Source organism: Balaenoptera acutorostrata, chromosome 5 (assembly GCF_949987535.1).
Source record: "Balaenoptera acutorostrata chromosome 5, mBalAcu1.1, whole genome shotgun sequence".
Classification (NCBI taxonomy): Eukaryota; Metazoa; Chordata; class Mammalia; order Artiodactyla; family Balaenopteridae; genus Balaenoptera; species Balaenoptera acutorostrata.
In genome coordinates, this window is record NC_080068.1 from 109,751,729 (window position 1) to 109,766,540 (window position 14,812).

The following is a 14,812-nucleotide window of genomic DNA, read 5'->3' on the forward strand; positions in this document are numbered from 1 at the left end:
AACATCTAACTGGAAATTTTAGTGCAATAGGCAAGAAAAAGAAAATAAAAAGGATACAGATTGAATATGAAGACATGAAACTATCCTTATTTGCAGACAACATGTGTGTGGAAAGTCCCAAAGAGTCTACCAAAAATCCTCCTAGAACTAAAAAATAGTTTAGCACAGTTGCAAAATACAAAAATCGATTGTATTTCTGTATACTAGCAATAAACCATTAAAAATTGAAATGAAAACCAATAACAATTAAAATAGCATCAAAAATATGAAATTCTTAATATATATTTGACAGAAATGTACAAGACCTGTGCACTGAAAACTACAAAACATTTCTGAGAGAAATTATAAAAGACCTAAATAACTGGAATGATATACCATGTTCATGGATCACAAGACTAAGTATTATTAAGATGTCAGTTAAATTAAATTAAAAATCAATTTACATCATTAAATTTACATTTAATGTGGTTTTTGATTAAATCTCACCAGGTGTTCTGAAGGAATTGACAAGGTGATTCTAAAATAAATAGAAATGTAAAGAACCTGTAATAGTCAAACTTTTTTTTTAAAGAACAGAATTTGAATACCTTTACTCCCTGATTTCAAGATTTACTACAAATCCACATTTACTAGTAATCAAGACAGTTGATTATTGGCATATACACACATACATACACACACACACCAGCACACCATTGCATAACAAAAGATCAGAATAGAGAGTCTGGAAATAGATTCAACATGTATGGTCAATTGATTTTCAATAAAGGCAATTCAATGGGATAAGTGTAAACTTTTTACCCAGCAGTGTTTGAACAGTTGGATATCCATATGGAAAAAAATTCTTTGACTCTTAATCTCATACCCTATGTAAAAATCAACTCAAAATGGATTTATTTATGTAAAATTCTAGAAAATGCAAACTACAATAATCTCTAGTGACAGGAAGCAGATCAGTAGTTGCCTGGGAACAAAGTGGGAGGCATGAATTATAAAGAGGTGTGAGGAAACTTTTGGGAATGATAGATATGTACATTATTTTGATTGTGGTAGTGGTTTCATGTATGTATATGTGTGTGTGTGTGTATATATATATATATATAATCAAATAGTACAATAAACAGCATATATTTAAAGTGTAAGTCAATTATAGCTCAGTAACACTATTAAATAACTTTACTGTGTCAAGGCATTTGCTCTATTTTGTGTCATTCCATTGTATTTGGGGATATAAAATATAATCCTAAGGAACCTTTTTGACCTGCTCAGTACACAGGTCTTGTACTTTTTTCTCAAATGTGTGCCTAAAAATTTGAAATGCCTAAGTACTTCCCCAGTCACACACTCGCTTCTATTTTTCAGATTGAATATGAACACAGAGCACCAGAGTGTCGTCTGGGTCTGAAGGAAGGCCGTCCATTCTCAGGGGTCACTGCATGTTTGGACTTCTGTGCTCATGCCCATAGAGACTTGCACAACATGCAGAATGGCAGCACATTGGTAAGTGGTGCTGAGGAGAGGTTAGCAGCATGTCCTGTTGAAGAGTAGAGGACTGGAAGTTAGCTGCATTTAGAGTAATATGTTTTCTGCCGGTGTCCCTGCAGAGAAGAGTGTTTTCATGAATGATTGCTATTTCAAGGTGACCTTGTTTCACATAACTAGTACTCTTCTAACAGGTTGGCATGTCACATTAGTGGAAAACTGTATTGACAAGCATGTGAAAATCATGGAAATTCTTGGTGCTAATCTAAACCAGTGACTAAGCCTCGCCAGCTACAATTAGATGCCCAAAAAAATTCTTTCAAAATTCACTGTTAGATATCTAGTAGGTTATAATCAGTTAAGCAAAAAGCCATATACAAGCTAAGGTACCAGTCCAGCTTGCAGAGAAAAGTATAAATGAAAAATGCATCGTCGATGTCACACCAACTACTACAGAAGGTTCAAAGTGCAAAAGAACCCATTGTAACTACATATTACAATGGGTAAAATGGATTGGTCCTTGTATTTGAAGGCTTTGGTAAGGGGAGAAAATGGATCCATCTTAGGGGGGAGCAATGTTGCATACCATCAAAACCCGGGTATGGCCTTGTACCTAAAGAGGTGACTCAGAGTGGAGATAAAGAATGAAGGGGGCTTCCCTGGTGGCGCAGTGGTTGAGAATCTGCCTGCCAATGCAGGGGACACGGGTTCGAGCCCTGGTCTGAGAAGATCCCACATGCCGCGGAGCAACTAGGCCCATGAGCCACAACTACTGAGCCTGCGCGTCTGGAGCCTGTGCTCTGCAACAAGAGAGGCCGCGACAGTGAGAGGCCCGTGCACCGCGATGAAGAGTGGCCCCCACTCGCCACAACTAGAGAAAGCCCTCGCACAGAAACGAAGACCCAACACAGCCAAAAATAAATTAATTAGTTAATTAATTTTTTTAAAAATCCTTATGAAAACATCATGGTATATACCACAAAAACTGTGATATGTCTTAAATATGTAATTTTCAGGACTTAAAAAAAAAAAAGAATGAAAAAGCTCAAGTACAGAAACTATAAATTAATCAACCTAATGAGTTATCAACATGGATACAGGTGTAATGAGGAAGATGACCAATGAGACCTAACATGGAAAATAGGAGGCAGGCACTATAGTTAAATTATAGTGTAGAAAAGAATTCAGAGAGATAGTAGGCAGTAGTGGAATTAATTCGAGGAATCTGGTGTGAAATTTTTGTTGAGAAGCAAAGAAGGTATTGGTTTAATGGTCTAGAGCAGGGGTTGGAAAAGTTTTCTGTTAAAAGCTTTGCAGGCCACATAGGATCTCTGTCATATTCTTTGTTTGGGATTTTTTCAATAAAAAGTTCTTGAAAAAATGCAAAAAATCATTCTTAGTTCACTGGCCATACAAAAACAGACTGCAAGGCAGTTTGGCCACAGGCCCTCGTTTGCTGATTTCTGATCCAGGAGAACGAACATGAGACTTATCCTCAGTATCTAACACCATCACGCATCAGGTATTGAACACCTGCTCATCATTTGGAGGCTCTGCTAGATTCTGGGAAGCAGAAGAAATAAATGAGCGCTGGAGCTATAGTAGGTCTTGAAGATAACCAGGTTTCTCTCCAGCAAGGTGATGGAGAGTGGGCAGAGGATGAGAAAGTTTTTGAATGAAGGGGAATTTGCCTCTGATAGGTCACAGCTTCTGTGAGGTGAAATGGAAAGCAGCACTAGAGAGGTAGAAGCGAGTAGGGATAAATTGTGGGAAAAGGTGACAAGTGCTCAGAGGCAAGGATTTGGGAAGACTTCCGTGTACGAAGTGAAACGCTCATTTTAATACCATTGCGTGTTAAACTTATTTATAAAGGTAAATCTAATATAATCATCACATTCCTTTCAAGAGTATCTTTCAATGATTTTGTATTTCCTTGGATTTTAAATAACTGTGGTCACATTTTCTCCGTTAATTAAAAACACTAAATACTAAAAGCTAGTATTTTAAAACCAACAAACAATCTTTCATCAAAGCCAATGTGATTGTGGCCAACAAAAGAAAAAAAGTACCATCAAATTATCAAAGCAGCAGAAGTAGCTTTTTTTTTTCTTTTCAGAAGAGAAATGAGTGAGAAGAGAAACAATAAGTTAGATTTCATAAAGTACAGAGGAGAGAAAAGAAAGGTAGAAGCAGTGTTAACTTACATATTACCTGTATCAATCAAATCTTCAATTTTACATTGTTTAGATTTCACTTTGGTATCCTGTGGAAATTTCTTAAACGCAGTTAAGGAGAGTTAGGTGTGAGGAAAGATGTGGAATCTCTTTGTGTACAAAGTATGAGATGAGGCGAATGTGATGTTACCAAAAGCAGAGGAAGCCATTTGGTAGAGGAAACTTGTAGCTTCTTTTTGAAGCTTCTTCCCTTAGTCAGAAATGTATGTGAAGAACAGGGTCACTGCAGGTAACAGTTCCTGATAGATTCCAAAAAAAAAAAAAAAAAAAAAGTCAACATGAACTTGTTTATCTTGATGTACATTTTGATGCAATTTTCATTAATAACAGACAATCATGGTTTTATGGTAACAAACCAATCTGGTCCAGTAGGCCAGCACCACAAATCTAAATACTGAGAAGGGAAAACACACACACACACACACACACACCAGCTGTCATCTGGACTGAAACTGAGGCTGTGCTGTCTTACTTCCCTGCCAGGTATGCACCCTCACTAGAGAAGACAATCGAGAAATTGGAGGGAAACCTGAGGACGAGCAGCTCCATGTTCTGCCTCTCTACAAAGTCTCGGATGTGGATGAGTTTGGGAGTGCAGAAGCTCAGGAGGAGAAAAAACAAAATGGTGCTATTCAGGTACTGAGTTCTTTTCGACGGAAAGTCAGGATGTTAGCAGAGCCAGTCAAGACATGCCGACAAAGGAAACTAGAAGCCAAGAAAGCTGCAGCTGAAAAGCTTTCCTCTTTGGAGAACGGCACAAATAAGAATGAAAAGGAAAAGTCAGCCTCCTCTCGTACAAAACAGATTGAAAATGCAAGCCAGGTGAAACAGTTGGCAGGTAAATTTAATGTGAAGTATTGTAGATATATGTGTTACGTGACACTTCTTTTAAACATGAACACTGTTAACTTCAGAAGGTTATGTTCAATCATGGGCTTAGTTCTGTACTAGAATTTTCTCTAAAGTAGCAAGGCCCAGGCTTTGTTCTTGGAGATGGTAGTGAGGTGTTGCGTCAGCCCCAGTGTGAGGGAGAAGTTTGGATTTTATTCTATAATAAATGGCAAAGTTTTATGGTAAGTGATATGGTGAAATTAGTGTTAATCCATCAACGACACACAAGCCAAATTAGAGGCAGAAGAACTAATAGTTTGGAGATTGATGCAGTAAACCAAGAGCGAGGTAATAAGAGCTTGAATTTTGGTGGTAGCAATGAAGATATAGCAAAAGATGACAGAAGCTGATTCTTCCAAAATGATTATCAGTACGTTGGTGACAAACCATTAGAATGAAGGAGAAAAAAGATTTAAGGATGACTCCAAAGTTATAAGCCTAGATAATTAAAACAGTACTATTTATTGAGGTAAGTTTGAAAATAAGATTTATGAGGGAAGGGCAGGAGAATAAGATACCTTTCTTTAGCCATGTTGAGTCTGAGGTTTACGAGGGGAATCCACGTATAGCTCTTATAAAGCTTTTACCCATCAAAATAGATCACATCTGTAGTAGTAGCAATAGAGCATTATTTATCAATGCTAGTGGATATTCTCTTTCTTGCTTTGTCTGTAGTTAATACTCTAAAAAGAGAAATCATACAATGTGATGTCCATATCCAAATTTCAGAGATGGTATTGGCCTAGCCATTAACAAGAGAAAAATGCATATCTTTTGCATTAGTATAATGCTCTGCTTAGGACCAACCGTCTTTGCTTCACAAAGTCAAGTCTCCCTACTGATTGATTTTGAAGCTCAGGGATAAAACTAAGTAATTTAGAATAATATGTCAAAGATGTTTAATAAATATTTATTGATTGGTTGACTTACACTAAGAGAAGTAAATCCTGTCCACTCCCTGGTATCTCTTGTAAGTTAGCTATAAAGTACAATCAGTTAGAACTTTGTGTCTAGTTCCTTCTAACTGGCCTCCGCAGTGATTGTTTCAGTTCTCAGGACTGCCATTGCGGCTCCGTTTATCTGTTCTCATCTCATATTACTCTTTCTTTTAAGTGCGGTCATGAAACAGAAGTATGACTTTTAAAAGTTTCATTTACAAAGCTGAAAGTTCCTTTAAAGTTGTATCTACAACTGTGTAAATTTCCTTCCTGGAAAGCATGCTAATGAAATAGGGTTTGCCAGTTGTATAAGGTGCTTTGGGTATTTAAATGAATGTCATTCTTTTTCTCATAGCATTGCTGAATCTTCCATAACAAATTTTTTGCTACATTACCTATTTAACATATTTGATTGCATGCCAGGCAATGGAGAAATAAAGTAAAATAAGACATGGTCCTTTCCCTCAAGGGACTACTTTGCAGTGAGGTGAGGAGGGGACTAAAAATGGATAATTCCAGTACATTATGACTGTTGCTTTATCTGACTGATGTTTGCAGTGGCTATGACAAAGTATTACAAAAGCACTAGAAGTTGGGTTTATAGACGGTTTCCTTGAGGAAGGGATGACTATGTCAAGGAAGGGCAGGGAGATGGGGAGGAGGGGGCAGGGCACTTCAAGTAGAGAGTGTGGCTTGATCAAACGCGCGGAAGCTCCAGAGAACACGATGCTCTCAATGGAATGGCTTTTGGATGTTTCATTACATTTTTCACCACTTACCAAAATGTACTGCTGTGTGCTCTGCCATTTGGTTTCTAATGCTTTAGACACAAAAAATTATGCCAGACAGTGATTAGAGAGCTCTGACGTTGCTCTTGTCCTCGTGTGATGGGTGTTGCGTGATTCTAGTGATGGTCCTCACGTACGTGTAGACAGCCTCACTAGTTCTCATAAAGTGCTGACCAAGCATGTTTGTTCTTGCTCTCTCTTTTCCGGTCCACAGAACTTCTGCGACTTTCAGGACCAGTCATGCAGCAGCCCCAGCCCCAGCTGCAGAAGCAGCTTCCACAGCCGCAGCAGCCATATCACCCCTTCACTGATAACCCTCAGTCAGAGTCTGTCAGCTCTTACACTTCTGCTGGATCCACCAGTCTATACACGAGGAGGCCCAATCCAGTTAGTCCTTATCCAAGCTCTTCACGCCCTTCAGAGATTTATGGAGGCGCCGACCCTATGAACCTCTATTCCGCCTCATCCCAAGCTGCAGGTTCATATTTGAATTCTTCTAATCCCATGAGCCCCTACCCTGGGCTTTTGAATCAGAATAACCAATATCCATCATCATATCAATGCAATGGAAGCATATCAATGGACAAGTGCTCCCAATATCTGGGTTCCTATTCTCCCCAGTCTCAGCCCATGGATCTATACAGGTATCCAAACCAAGATCCTCTGTCTAAGCTAAATCTACCACCCATCCATACGCTTTACCAGCCGAGGTTCGGAAATAGCCAGAGTTTTACTTCTAAGTACTTAGGTTACGGAAACCAAAATATGCAAGGAGATGCCTTCAGCAGTTGTACTCTTAGACCAAATGTACACCATGTAGGTACATTTCCCCCTTATTCCGCTCATGAGATGGATGGCCACTTCATGGGGGCTGCCTCTCGATTACCACCCAATCTGAGCAATCCAAACACAGACTATAAAAATGGTGAGCATCACCCATCTTCTCATTTAATCCATAACTACAGTGCAGCTCCGAGCGTGTTCAACAGCTCTCTTCATGCCCTGCATCTCCCAAACAAGGAGAATGACGTGCTCTCCCACACAGCGAATGGGTTATCTAAGACGCTTCCCGGTCTTAACCATGATGGAACTGCTTCTGTCCAGGAAGGCTTCCACAAAGTACACGACGCTGGCAGTCAGGAAAAGCAGCCTTGTGCTGCCGAGGACAATGACGAGGTCTGGTCTGATAGCGAGCAGAGCTTCCTGGATCCTGACATTGGGGGAGTGGCCGTGGCTCCGACTCATGGGTCCATTCTCATCGAGTGTGCAAAGCGCGAGCTGCACGCCACAACCCCTTTAAAGAATCCCAACAGGAATCACCCCACCAGGATCTCACTCGTCTTTTACCAGCACAAGAGCATGAATGAGCCAAAACATGGCTTGGCGCTCTGGGAAGCCAAAATGGCCGAGAAAGCCCGCGAGAAAGAGGAAGAGTGTGAAAAGTACGGCCCAGACTACGTGCCTCAGAAAACCCACGGCAAAAAAGTGAAACGGGAGCCCACTGAGCCGCATGAACCTGCCGAGCCCACTTACCTGCGCTTCATCAAGTCCCTTGCCGAAAGGACCATGTCCGTGACCACAGACTCCACAGTAACTACATCTCCATACGCCTTCACTAGGGTCACGGGGCCTTACAACAGATATATATGATGTCGCCCCTTGTGTTGGTTACCTCATTTGAAAAGACCACAACCAATCTGTCCTTAGTGTAGTTCTCATGATGTGGGCAGTGGGGAAAGGACACAGTATTCCTGACAGATGCGGTGAGAGGAACCTCAGCTCACCAGCAAAGAAAGAGGTCATCTTACCATAGCACTTAATTTCCACTGACTCCTAAGTGGTCACAGATGGAATCTAGGCAAAAGACCAAAGCATTCTATGCAAAAAGAAGGTGGAGAAGAAAGTGTTCCACAATTTACATTTTTAAACACTGGTTCTATTATTGGATGAGATGATATTTAAATGTGATATTTTTCCCCCTTACAACTCTACACATCTGTGACCACTTTTAATAATACCAAGTTTGCATAGTCGTGGAACACAAATCAAACAAGTACTGTAGTATTACAGGGGCAGGAATCTTAAAATACCATCTGGTGCTGAATATACAATGTACTGAAATACTGGAATTATGGCTTTTTAACATGCAGTTTTTACTGTAATCTTAATATTAACTTTTATTTATCAAAATAGCTACAAGAAGCATAAATGAATAGACAGCAAAACACTGAATTTGTTTGGATGTTCTAAGAAATGGTGCTAAGAAAATGGTGTCTTTAACAGTTGAAAACTAATGCCTTTATATCATCAAGATGCTATCAGTGTACTGCAATGCCCTTGAATAATGGGGGTACCTTTTCATTCAAGTTTTTAATCATAATTACCTATTCTTACACAAGCTTAGTTTTTAAAATGTGGACATTTTAAAGGTCTCTGGATTTTGCTCATCCAGTGAAGTCCTTGTAGGACAATAAACATATATATGTACATATATATACACACAAATATGTATATGTGCACAAACATGTATATCTATAAATATTTTAAATGGTGTTTTAGAAGCACTTTGTCTACCTAAGCTTTGACAACTTGAACAATGCTAAGGTACTGAGACGTTTAAAAAAAAAGAAAAGTTTACTTTCATTTTAGAATGCAAAGTTGATTTTTTTAAGGAAACAAAAAGAAAGCTTTTAAAATATTTTTGCTTTTAGCCATGCATCTGCTGATGAGCAATGTGTCCATTTTTATTACAGCCAGTTAAATCCAAAACGGGACTTTTTGGATTCAAGGGAATACATTAGTCCACAAAACACATGTTTTTCTGGTGCTCATCTCACATGCTATACTGTAAAAGTTTTATACAAAATTGTATGACAAGTTCATTGCTCAAATATGTAGAGTTTTAAGAATTTTCTGTTAACTGCAGGTAGTGATTAACCGCATGCTACAGACTCAACAAAGCTAGTTCACTTAAGCAATGCTATCGTATGGCTCTGTATGCTCTTCAGCGAACCCAATGGCTGTCTGCCTTTGTGTTGATAATTGTACATTGTGATGTTGTCATTTCTTAGCTTAAGTGTCCTCTTTACCGGGAAGATTGAGCAGACTGATGCCTGCATAAGATTAATAAACAGGGTTAGTTCCATGTGAATCTATTAATTAAAAGGAAAAAAAAAAAAAACAGGCAGCTGGTTTGCTGTGGTGGTTTTAAATCATTAATTTGTATAAAGAAGTGAAAGAGATGTATAGTAAGTAAATTAAATTGTAAACAAAACTTTTTTAACGCAATGCTTTAGTATTTTAGTACTGTAAAAAGAAATTAAATATATATATATATATATATATATATATATATATATATATATATATATATAATATGGATTTGAAGCAGAATTCACGTCATGATGGTGCTACTCAGCCTGCTATAAATATATCATAATGTGAGCTAAAAATTCATTAAAGGTTTGAGTGATGTTCCTACTTGTCATATACCTCAACACTAGTTTGGCAATAGGATATTGAACTGAGAGTGAAAGCTTATAGCATTGTGTACCATCATTTTTTTCCAAGTCTTTTTTTTATTAAAAAAAAAAAAGCATACCTTTTTTCAATACTTGATTTCTTAGCAAGTATAACTTGAACTTCAACCTTTTTGTTCTAAAAATTCAGGGATATTTCAGCTCATGTTCTCCTTATGCCAACATGTCACCTGTGTTTATGTAAAATTGTTGTAGGTTAATAAATATATTCTTTTTCAGGGATTTAACCCTTTTATTTTGAATCCCTCCTATTTTACTTGTATATGTCCTGATGTAACTAAAACTAATTTTGTAAATCTGTTGGCTCTTTTTATTGTAAAGAAAAGCATTTTAAGAGTTTGGAGAATCCTTTGACTGTTTCAAGCAGAAAAAAATTACATGAAAATAGAATGCACTGAGCTGATAAAGGGAAAATTGTAAGGCAGGAGTTTGGCAAGTGACTGTTGGCTAGAGTCCTTAGCTCTCTAAATAAAGATGTTTTGATCCTGTAACCAATACAGGCACAGATCCATGAGGACTTCTCTACACAAACAAAACACTTAGGGGGATGGTGTGCAATCAACTGTACAATTATGTCTTAGTCTGCGTACATTTTTGCTTACTAACGTTTCAAATAAATTCTTAATCAACGGAGGCTTTTGAGTTTTATTGGTCAAATCTTTATAACATGGCTTTTGTCTTTTAAAAAAATTTCTCCAGTTTTTGGCTGTGACCAATTTACAGGCATTTCAAGAACATTTGTTTTGTATTTGTCAAACTGCATGATTTTAATATTTTGCATATACCATATATCTAACCCCAAATATTTGATTACTTCATGCACATTTGTTGGTTTTGAGTCAGCCATCCCAATATGAGTGACTATTTGGTTTCTGTATCATCCACTGTCATTTGTCAAACTGCTGGCCAACAAGAGCAGGAAGTATAGTTTGGGGGGTTGAGGAGAGGTTAGGTAGGGAGGAAGAGAGGAAATTGAGTGGCATATTGTAAATATCAGATCTATAATTGTAAATATCAAACCTGCCTCAGAATGAATGGAAAGCAGATCTCCAATTTGCTTATATAGGAATATCAGGTTGACTATATAGCCATACTTGAAAATGCTTCTGAGTGGTGTCAACTTTACTTGAATGAATTTTTCATCTTGATTGACGCACAGTGGTGTACAGTTCACTTCTAAAGCTAGTGGTTAACTTGTGTAGGAAACTTTTGCAGTTTGACACTAATATAATGAATTCTGTGTGCATTTTTCTACGCTTTTTTAAAAAACTTAGTTTCATTTCATTTTCATGAGATGTTTGGTTGTCTATAAAAATCTGAGGATGGTTATAAATACTGTAAGTATTGTAATGTTATGAATGCAGGTTATTTGAAAGCGTTTATTATTATATCATTCCTGATAACGCTATGTGAGTGTTTTTAATAAAATTTATATTTATTTAATGCACTCTAAGTATTGTCTTGTTGAAGTTTCTGTTTACTGCCTGAATTACTGCCACCTTGGTGAGGCAAAAGTGAATGAAAAGAAATTGCTTTTTAAAGATACTTTTTAGATGGTTATTCTTAATAGCAAACTATATCTAAGGTAACATCCAAATAATTAAGGCAAAAATATTTCTCTAGTTATTCAACTTTGTTTTCAAGCTTATCTGTTAGCCTATTCACTTTGCACGTGTAGCCAGTGTAAGTCAGGAGTGGTGTAACAGCACTTCTGCTGACCGCAGGCTGACCATCCCTCCTGGTGTAGAGTCTGAGGGCTATCGGTGACAGCAGGGACACCAGGGTTGAGTTCATACTGCTTAGGTCTAAGGCCAGCCCTGCTCTCAGATTCTCATTTTCCTCTTCATGTCCACTCTTCAAGGAAAATTCCTCTTCCTGCCTATCGGAAAGGCAGGCAATGTTAGGCAAGAGGAGTGGGAAGAGGTGGCCTGGGAGGCACCAGACAAATGTGCATGTCCTCACCCACCCTGCATGGCTTCAGGGAGCTGGAGGCTAGATTGTCCTCCTCTCTATCCCTTCCCCTGTCATGTGAATCACCCCTCACACAGCCCCAGTGCACTCCTGCTGAAACACTTTCTAGAAACACAAGATATCAAACACAGTTACTAGTTCTACTTAGATTGAGTCTTCCAACCCTCACCCTGACCCCTTCCGAAATTGATAGGGAAATCATTTACATCATGCATGAAGTAAGGGAATTCCCTTTCCCATACTTTTCTCTCTGTTCAGCCTGGGTCAAATAGTCATGCCTGAGCCCAGGAAATGACTGCCATGTAATGATCTTTGAACTCATAGCCTGGGTGATGCCTCCAGCACTCTACTCAAAGCCAGGATGTTAAGAGGAGAAACAACATCACCATTAAAAAGCCGTGATTCACCAATTTTATTTTTTTTTAATTTCAACCCTCTGGGGGTGCTGTCAACACTCATTTCATGATCCATCCTCTGGTTGAACCTTGGGAGCCTCCCACTCTTCACATTTGCTAGTCTCCACTGCCCAGGGCCAGGGGAATTTAAGATTCTGTGAGCACAGAAACTTTTCCTGCCAGGGCCCATCCTGATGCCACTAGTGGAGGCTGGTGATGCCAGCGCCCTGTAAATGAAGGTGCAGGCAGCCCTGCTGCTTCTAAGCCTGCAGGTGGAGAGGGGAGACAGCTGGCAATAACAGATGAGCCAGCATCACAAAGCTTTATTGACCCCTTGCCTCCTCTGGAAATAATTGCCAAGAATGAACTCTTTCATGCAAGCAGGCATGCACACAGCTGCCCTGTCACACAGTACCACTTGCTCCTTTCCTTGGTCTCTTCAGTTGATCTATCCTAAAAACCCTCCCTCCTGCTTTGGGTAATTTGAGCTTCTCTTCGACTCCTGCCTGATTCTCCTGCTCTGTCCCAAATCAGCTATGTAAGAACCAGATTCAGTGAGAAAAGACCTTATTCATCAAGGAATCGTCTCCTCAAGCTGCAGAGAATTTTTATTTGGTTTTGTTGGTTTAAAGGACACCTGGAGGTGAGGGTCCAGCAAAAAGAAAAAAAAAGCTGGGGGAGCATCTTTTCTTTCAAATCAATGCGGGGGGGGGGGGGGGGGGAGAGGGCGGGCCACATGAAACACTTGCTAACTAACTTCAGTCACTGGGCTTTGCGGTAAGGGGCGGGCTTACTTCCTCCCCGCCTTCTTCCCTCCCTCCGCTGAGAAACACTCTCTAGTTGTTAGAGTGGTGAGAAAACGTTCGCAAAAAAGCCTAGAAGAGAATTAACCGTAATTATAGATTATTTCAGTTTTACCAGTACTCTTAAGTTTTCGAAGAACAAAGATACTTTCATTCCCATATTTTCGAGGCCACGTGCCTGCATTTCCCTCTCTCTTACCAGGCAATTTCTCACAAATGTCTTTGCTTGTCTGGTACAACATTCCCTCTTGAAAGGAGCCACTCTTTTCCTTGCACACACGCTGCACGAGTATGCTTTCTTTGGGGGCTTCCTTTTATGCTGTCTCAAAAGGAATTTCTCAACTCAAATTGACATTTTACTCTCTAATCAATTCTTCATTCAAACTGAAATGAGATTTCTCCTTAAGTGATGAGTAAAATAGTAGTTACAGAGAGATACTCCACTTCTTCCCTACCCCCACAAGAAGGAATTCAGGTCATTTAAATTCACGGAATGAAGGATTTCTAGGCATATTCACCAAGCACTTGCTTTATATTCCTTGCACAGCATAGTCACATTAATAGAAATCTGGGGGGCTTCCCTGGTGGCGCAGTGGTTGAGAATCTGCCTGCTAATGCAGGGGACACGGGTTCGAGCCCTGGTCTGGGAAGATCCCACATGCCACGGAGCAGCTGGGCCCGTGAGCCACAATTGCTGAGCCTGCGTGTCTGGAGCCTGTGCCCCGCAACGGGAGGGGCCGCGATAGAGAAAGGCCCGCGCACCGCGATGAAGAGCGGTCCCCGCACCGCGATGAAGAGTGGCCCCCGCTTGCCGCAACTGGAGAAAGCCCTCGCACGAACCGAAGACCCAACACAGCCAAAAAAAAAAAAAAAAAAAATAGAAATCTGGGTGGTGTAGCTTGAAACTTGAGATGCCCCTGGTGCCCTAACCCCTCTCTCATGGGTAGCTCCTGACTGAGCTTTAAGAAACATGATGAAGTACCAGCAGAAGTGCAGCAGAAAGCACCTGGCTTTGGATGCAGTAGTTTTACTAGTTAAGCTTCATCTGTAAAAGTCTGTAAAATAGTACATTCCTCACAGGGATGTGGTAAGGAACATAAAACTTTTAAGTACAAACTCAAATACACGGTTATTCTTACAAAGTTTTTCCTCTCCCTCCCTCCCTCCCCTTTACTTCCTGCTAGAAGGTGCATCCCACTGACCACACTTTAGTGCCCACCCAGCTGACTTCCCACAACACGACCCCGAATTCCCTCACCTGACCAAACAGGTTTGCATAACAGCGTAAGAGCTCTTGATTATGAAGCAGCACTAGGACCTCCAAGCTAGAGAGAAGACAGTGACAAAACAAGGAAATAATCCTCTGTCCTGTAATCTTATTAACCCTCAAATTGGTTTTCAGATGAGGTAATAATCCCCTAGTGACTCTGTGAAAATTCCAGTAGTTGGAATGACATCACAGGTTCTAAGATACCAAATACACATCAAAGGCCAATAAGAAGCTCAAACAATTTGAGTTAAAAGCAGAAGGAAAAAAAAAATTAACCAAAGGAAAAAAATAAATGATTGAGGAAATTATATTTTTATTTCCTTTCCTTACAATGTCATCTACTAACAGGTGTATTTTGTGGAATTAGTGTTTATAATATCCATGTTTCAAATACGTGTATTTGAATAAAATATTTTTAAGGCAGAGTATATTAAAATTGAAGGGAGTTATGTTTCAAATATTATGCATCATTGATTTAAATTTTCATTTTTATATTCCCTA

The 14,812-nt window shown here is 39.4% G+C and overlaps 1 protein-coding gene across 1 annotated transcript in view; it reads left to right on the forward strand.

Moving 5' to 3' along the window:
* The window catches only part of TET2 (tet methylcytosine dioxygenase 2), a 135,819-nt gene extending 126,178 nt beyond the window's left edge, over positions 1–9,641 (forward strand). Inside the window, exons 9-11 of the mRNA XM_007190980.2 lie at positions 1,363–1,500; positions 4,200–4,554; positions 6,548–9,641. Coding sequence (XP_007191042.2) covers positions 1,363–1,500; positions 4,200–4,554; positions 6,548–7,983 — 1,929 coding nt within the window. The 3' untranslated portion in view covers positions 7,984–9,641. The remainder of the gene's footprint in view (positions 1–1,362; positions 1,501–4,199; positions 4,555–6,547) is intronic.
* Positions 9,642–14,812: the final 5,171 nt, after the last annotated feature.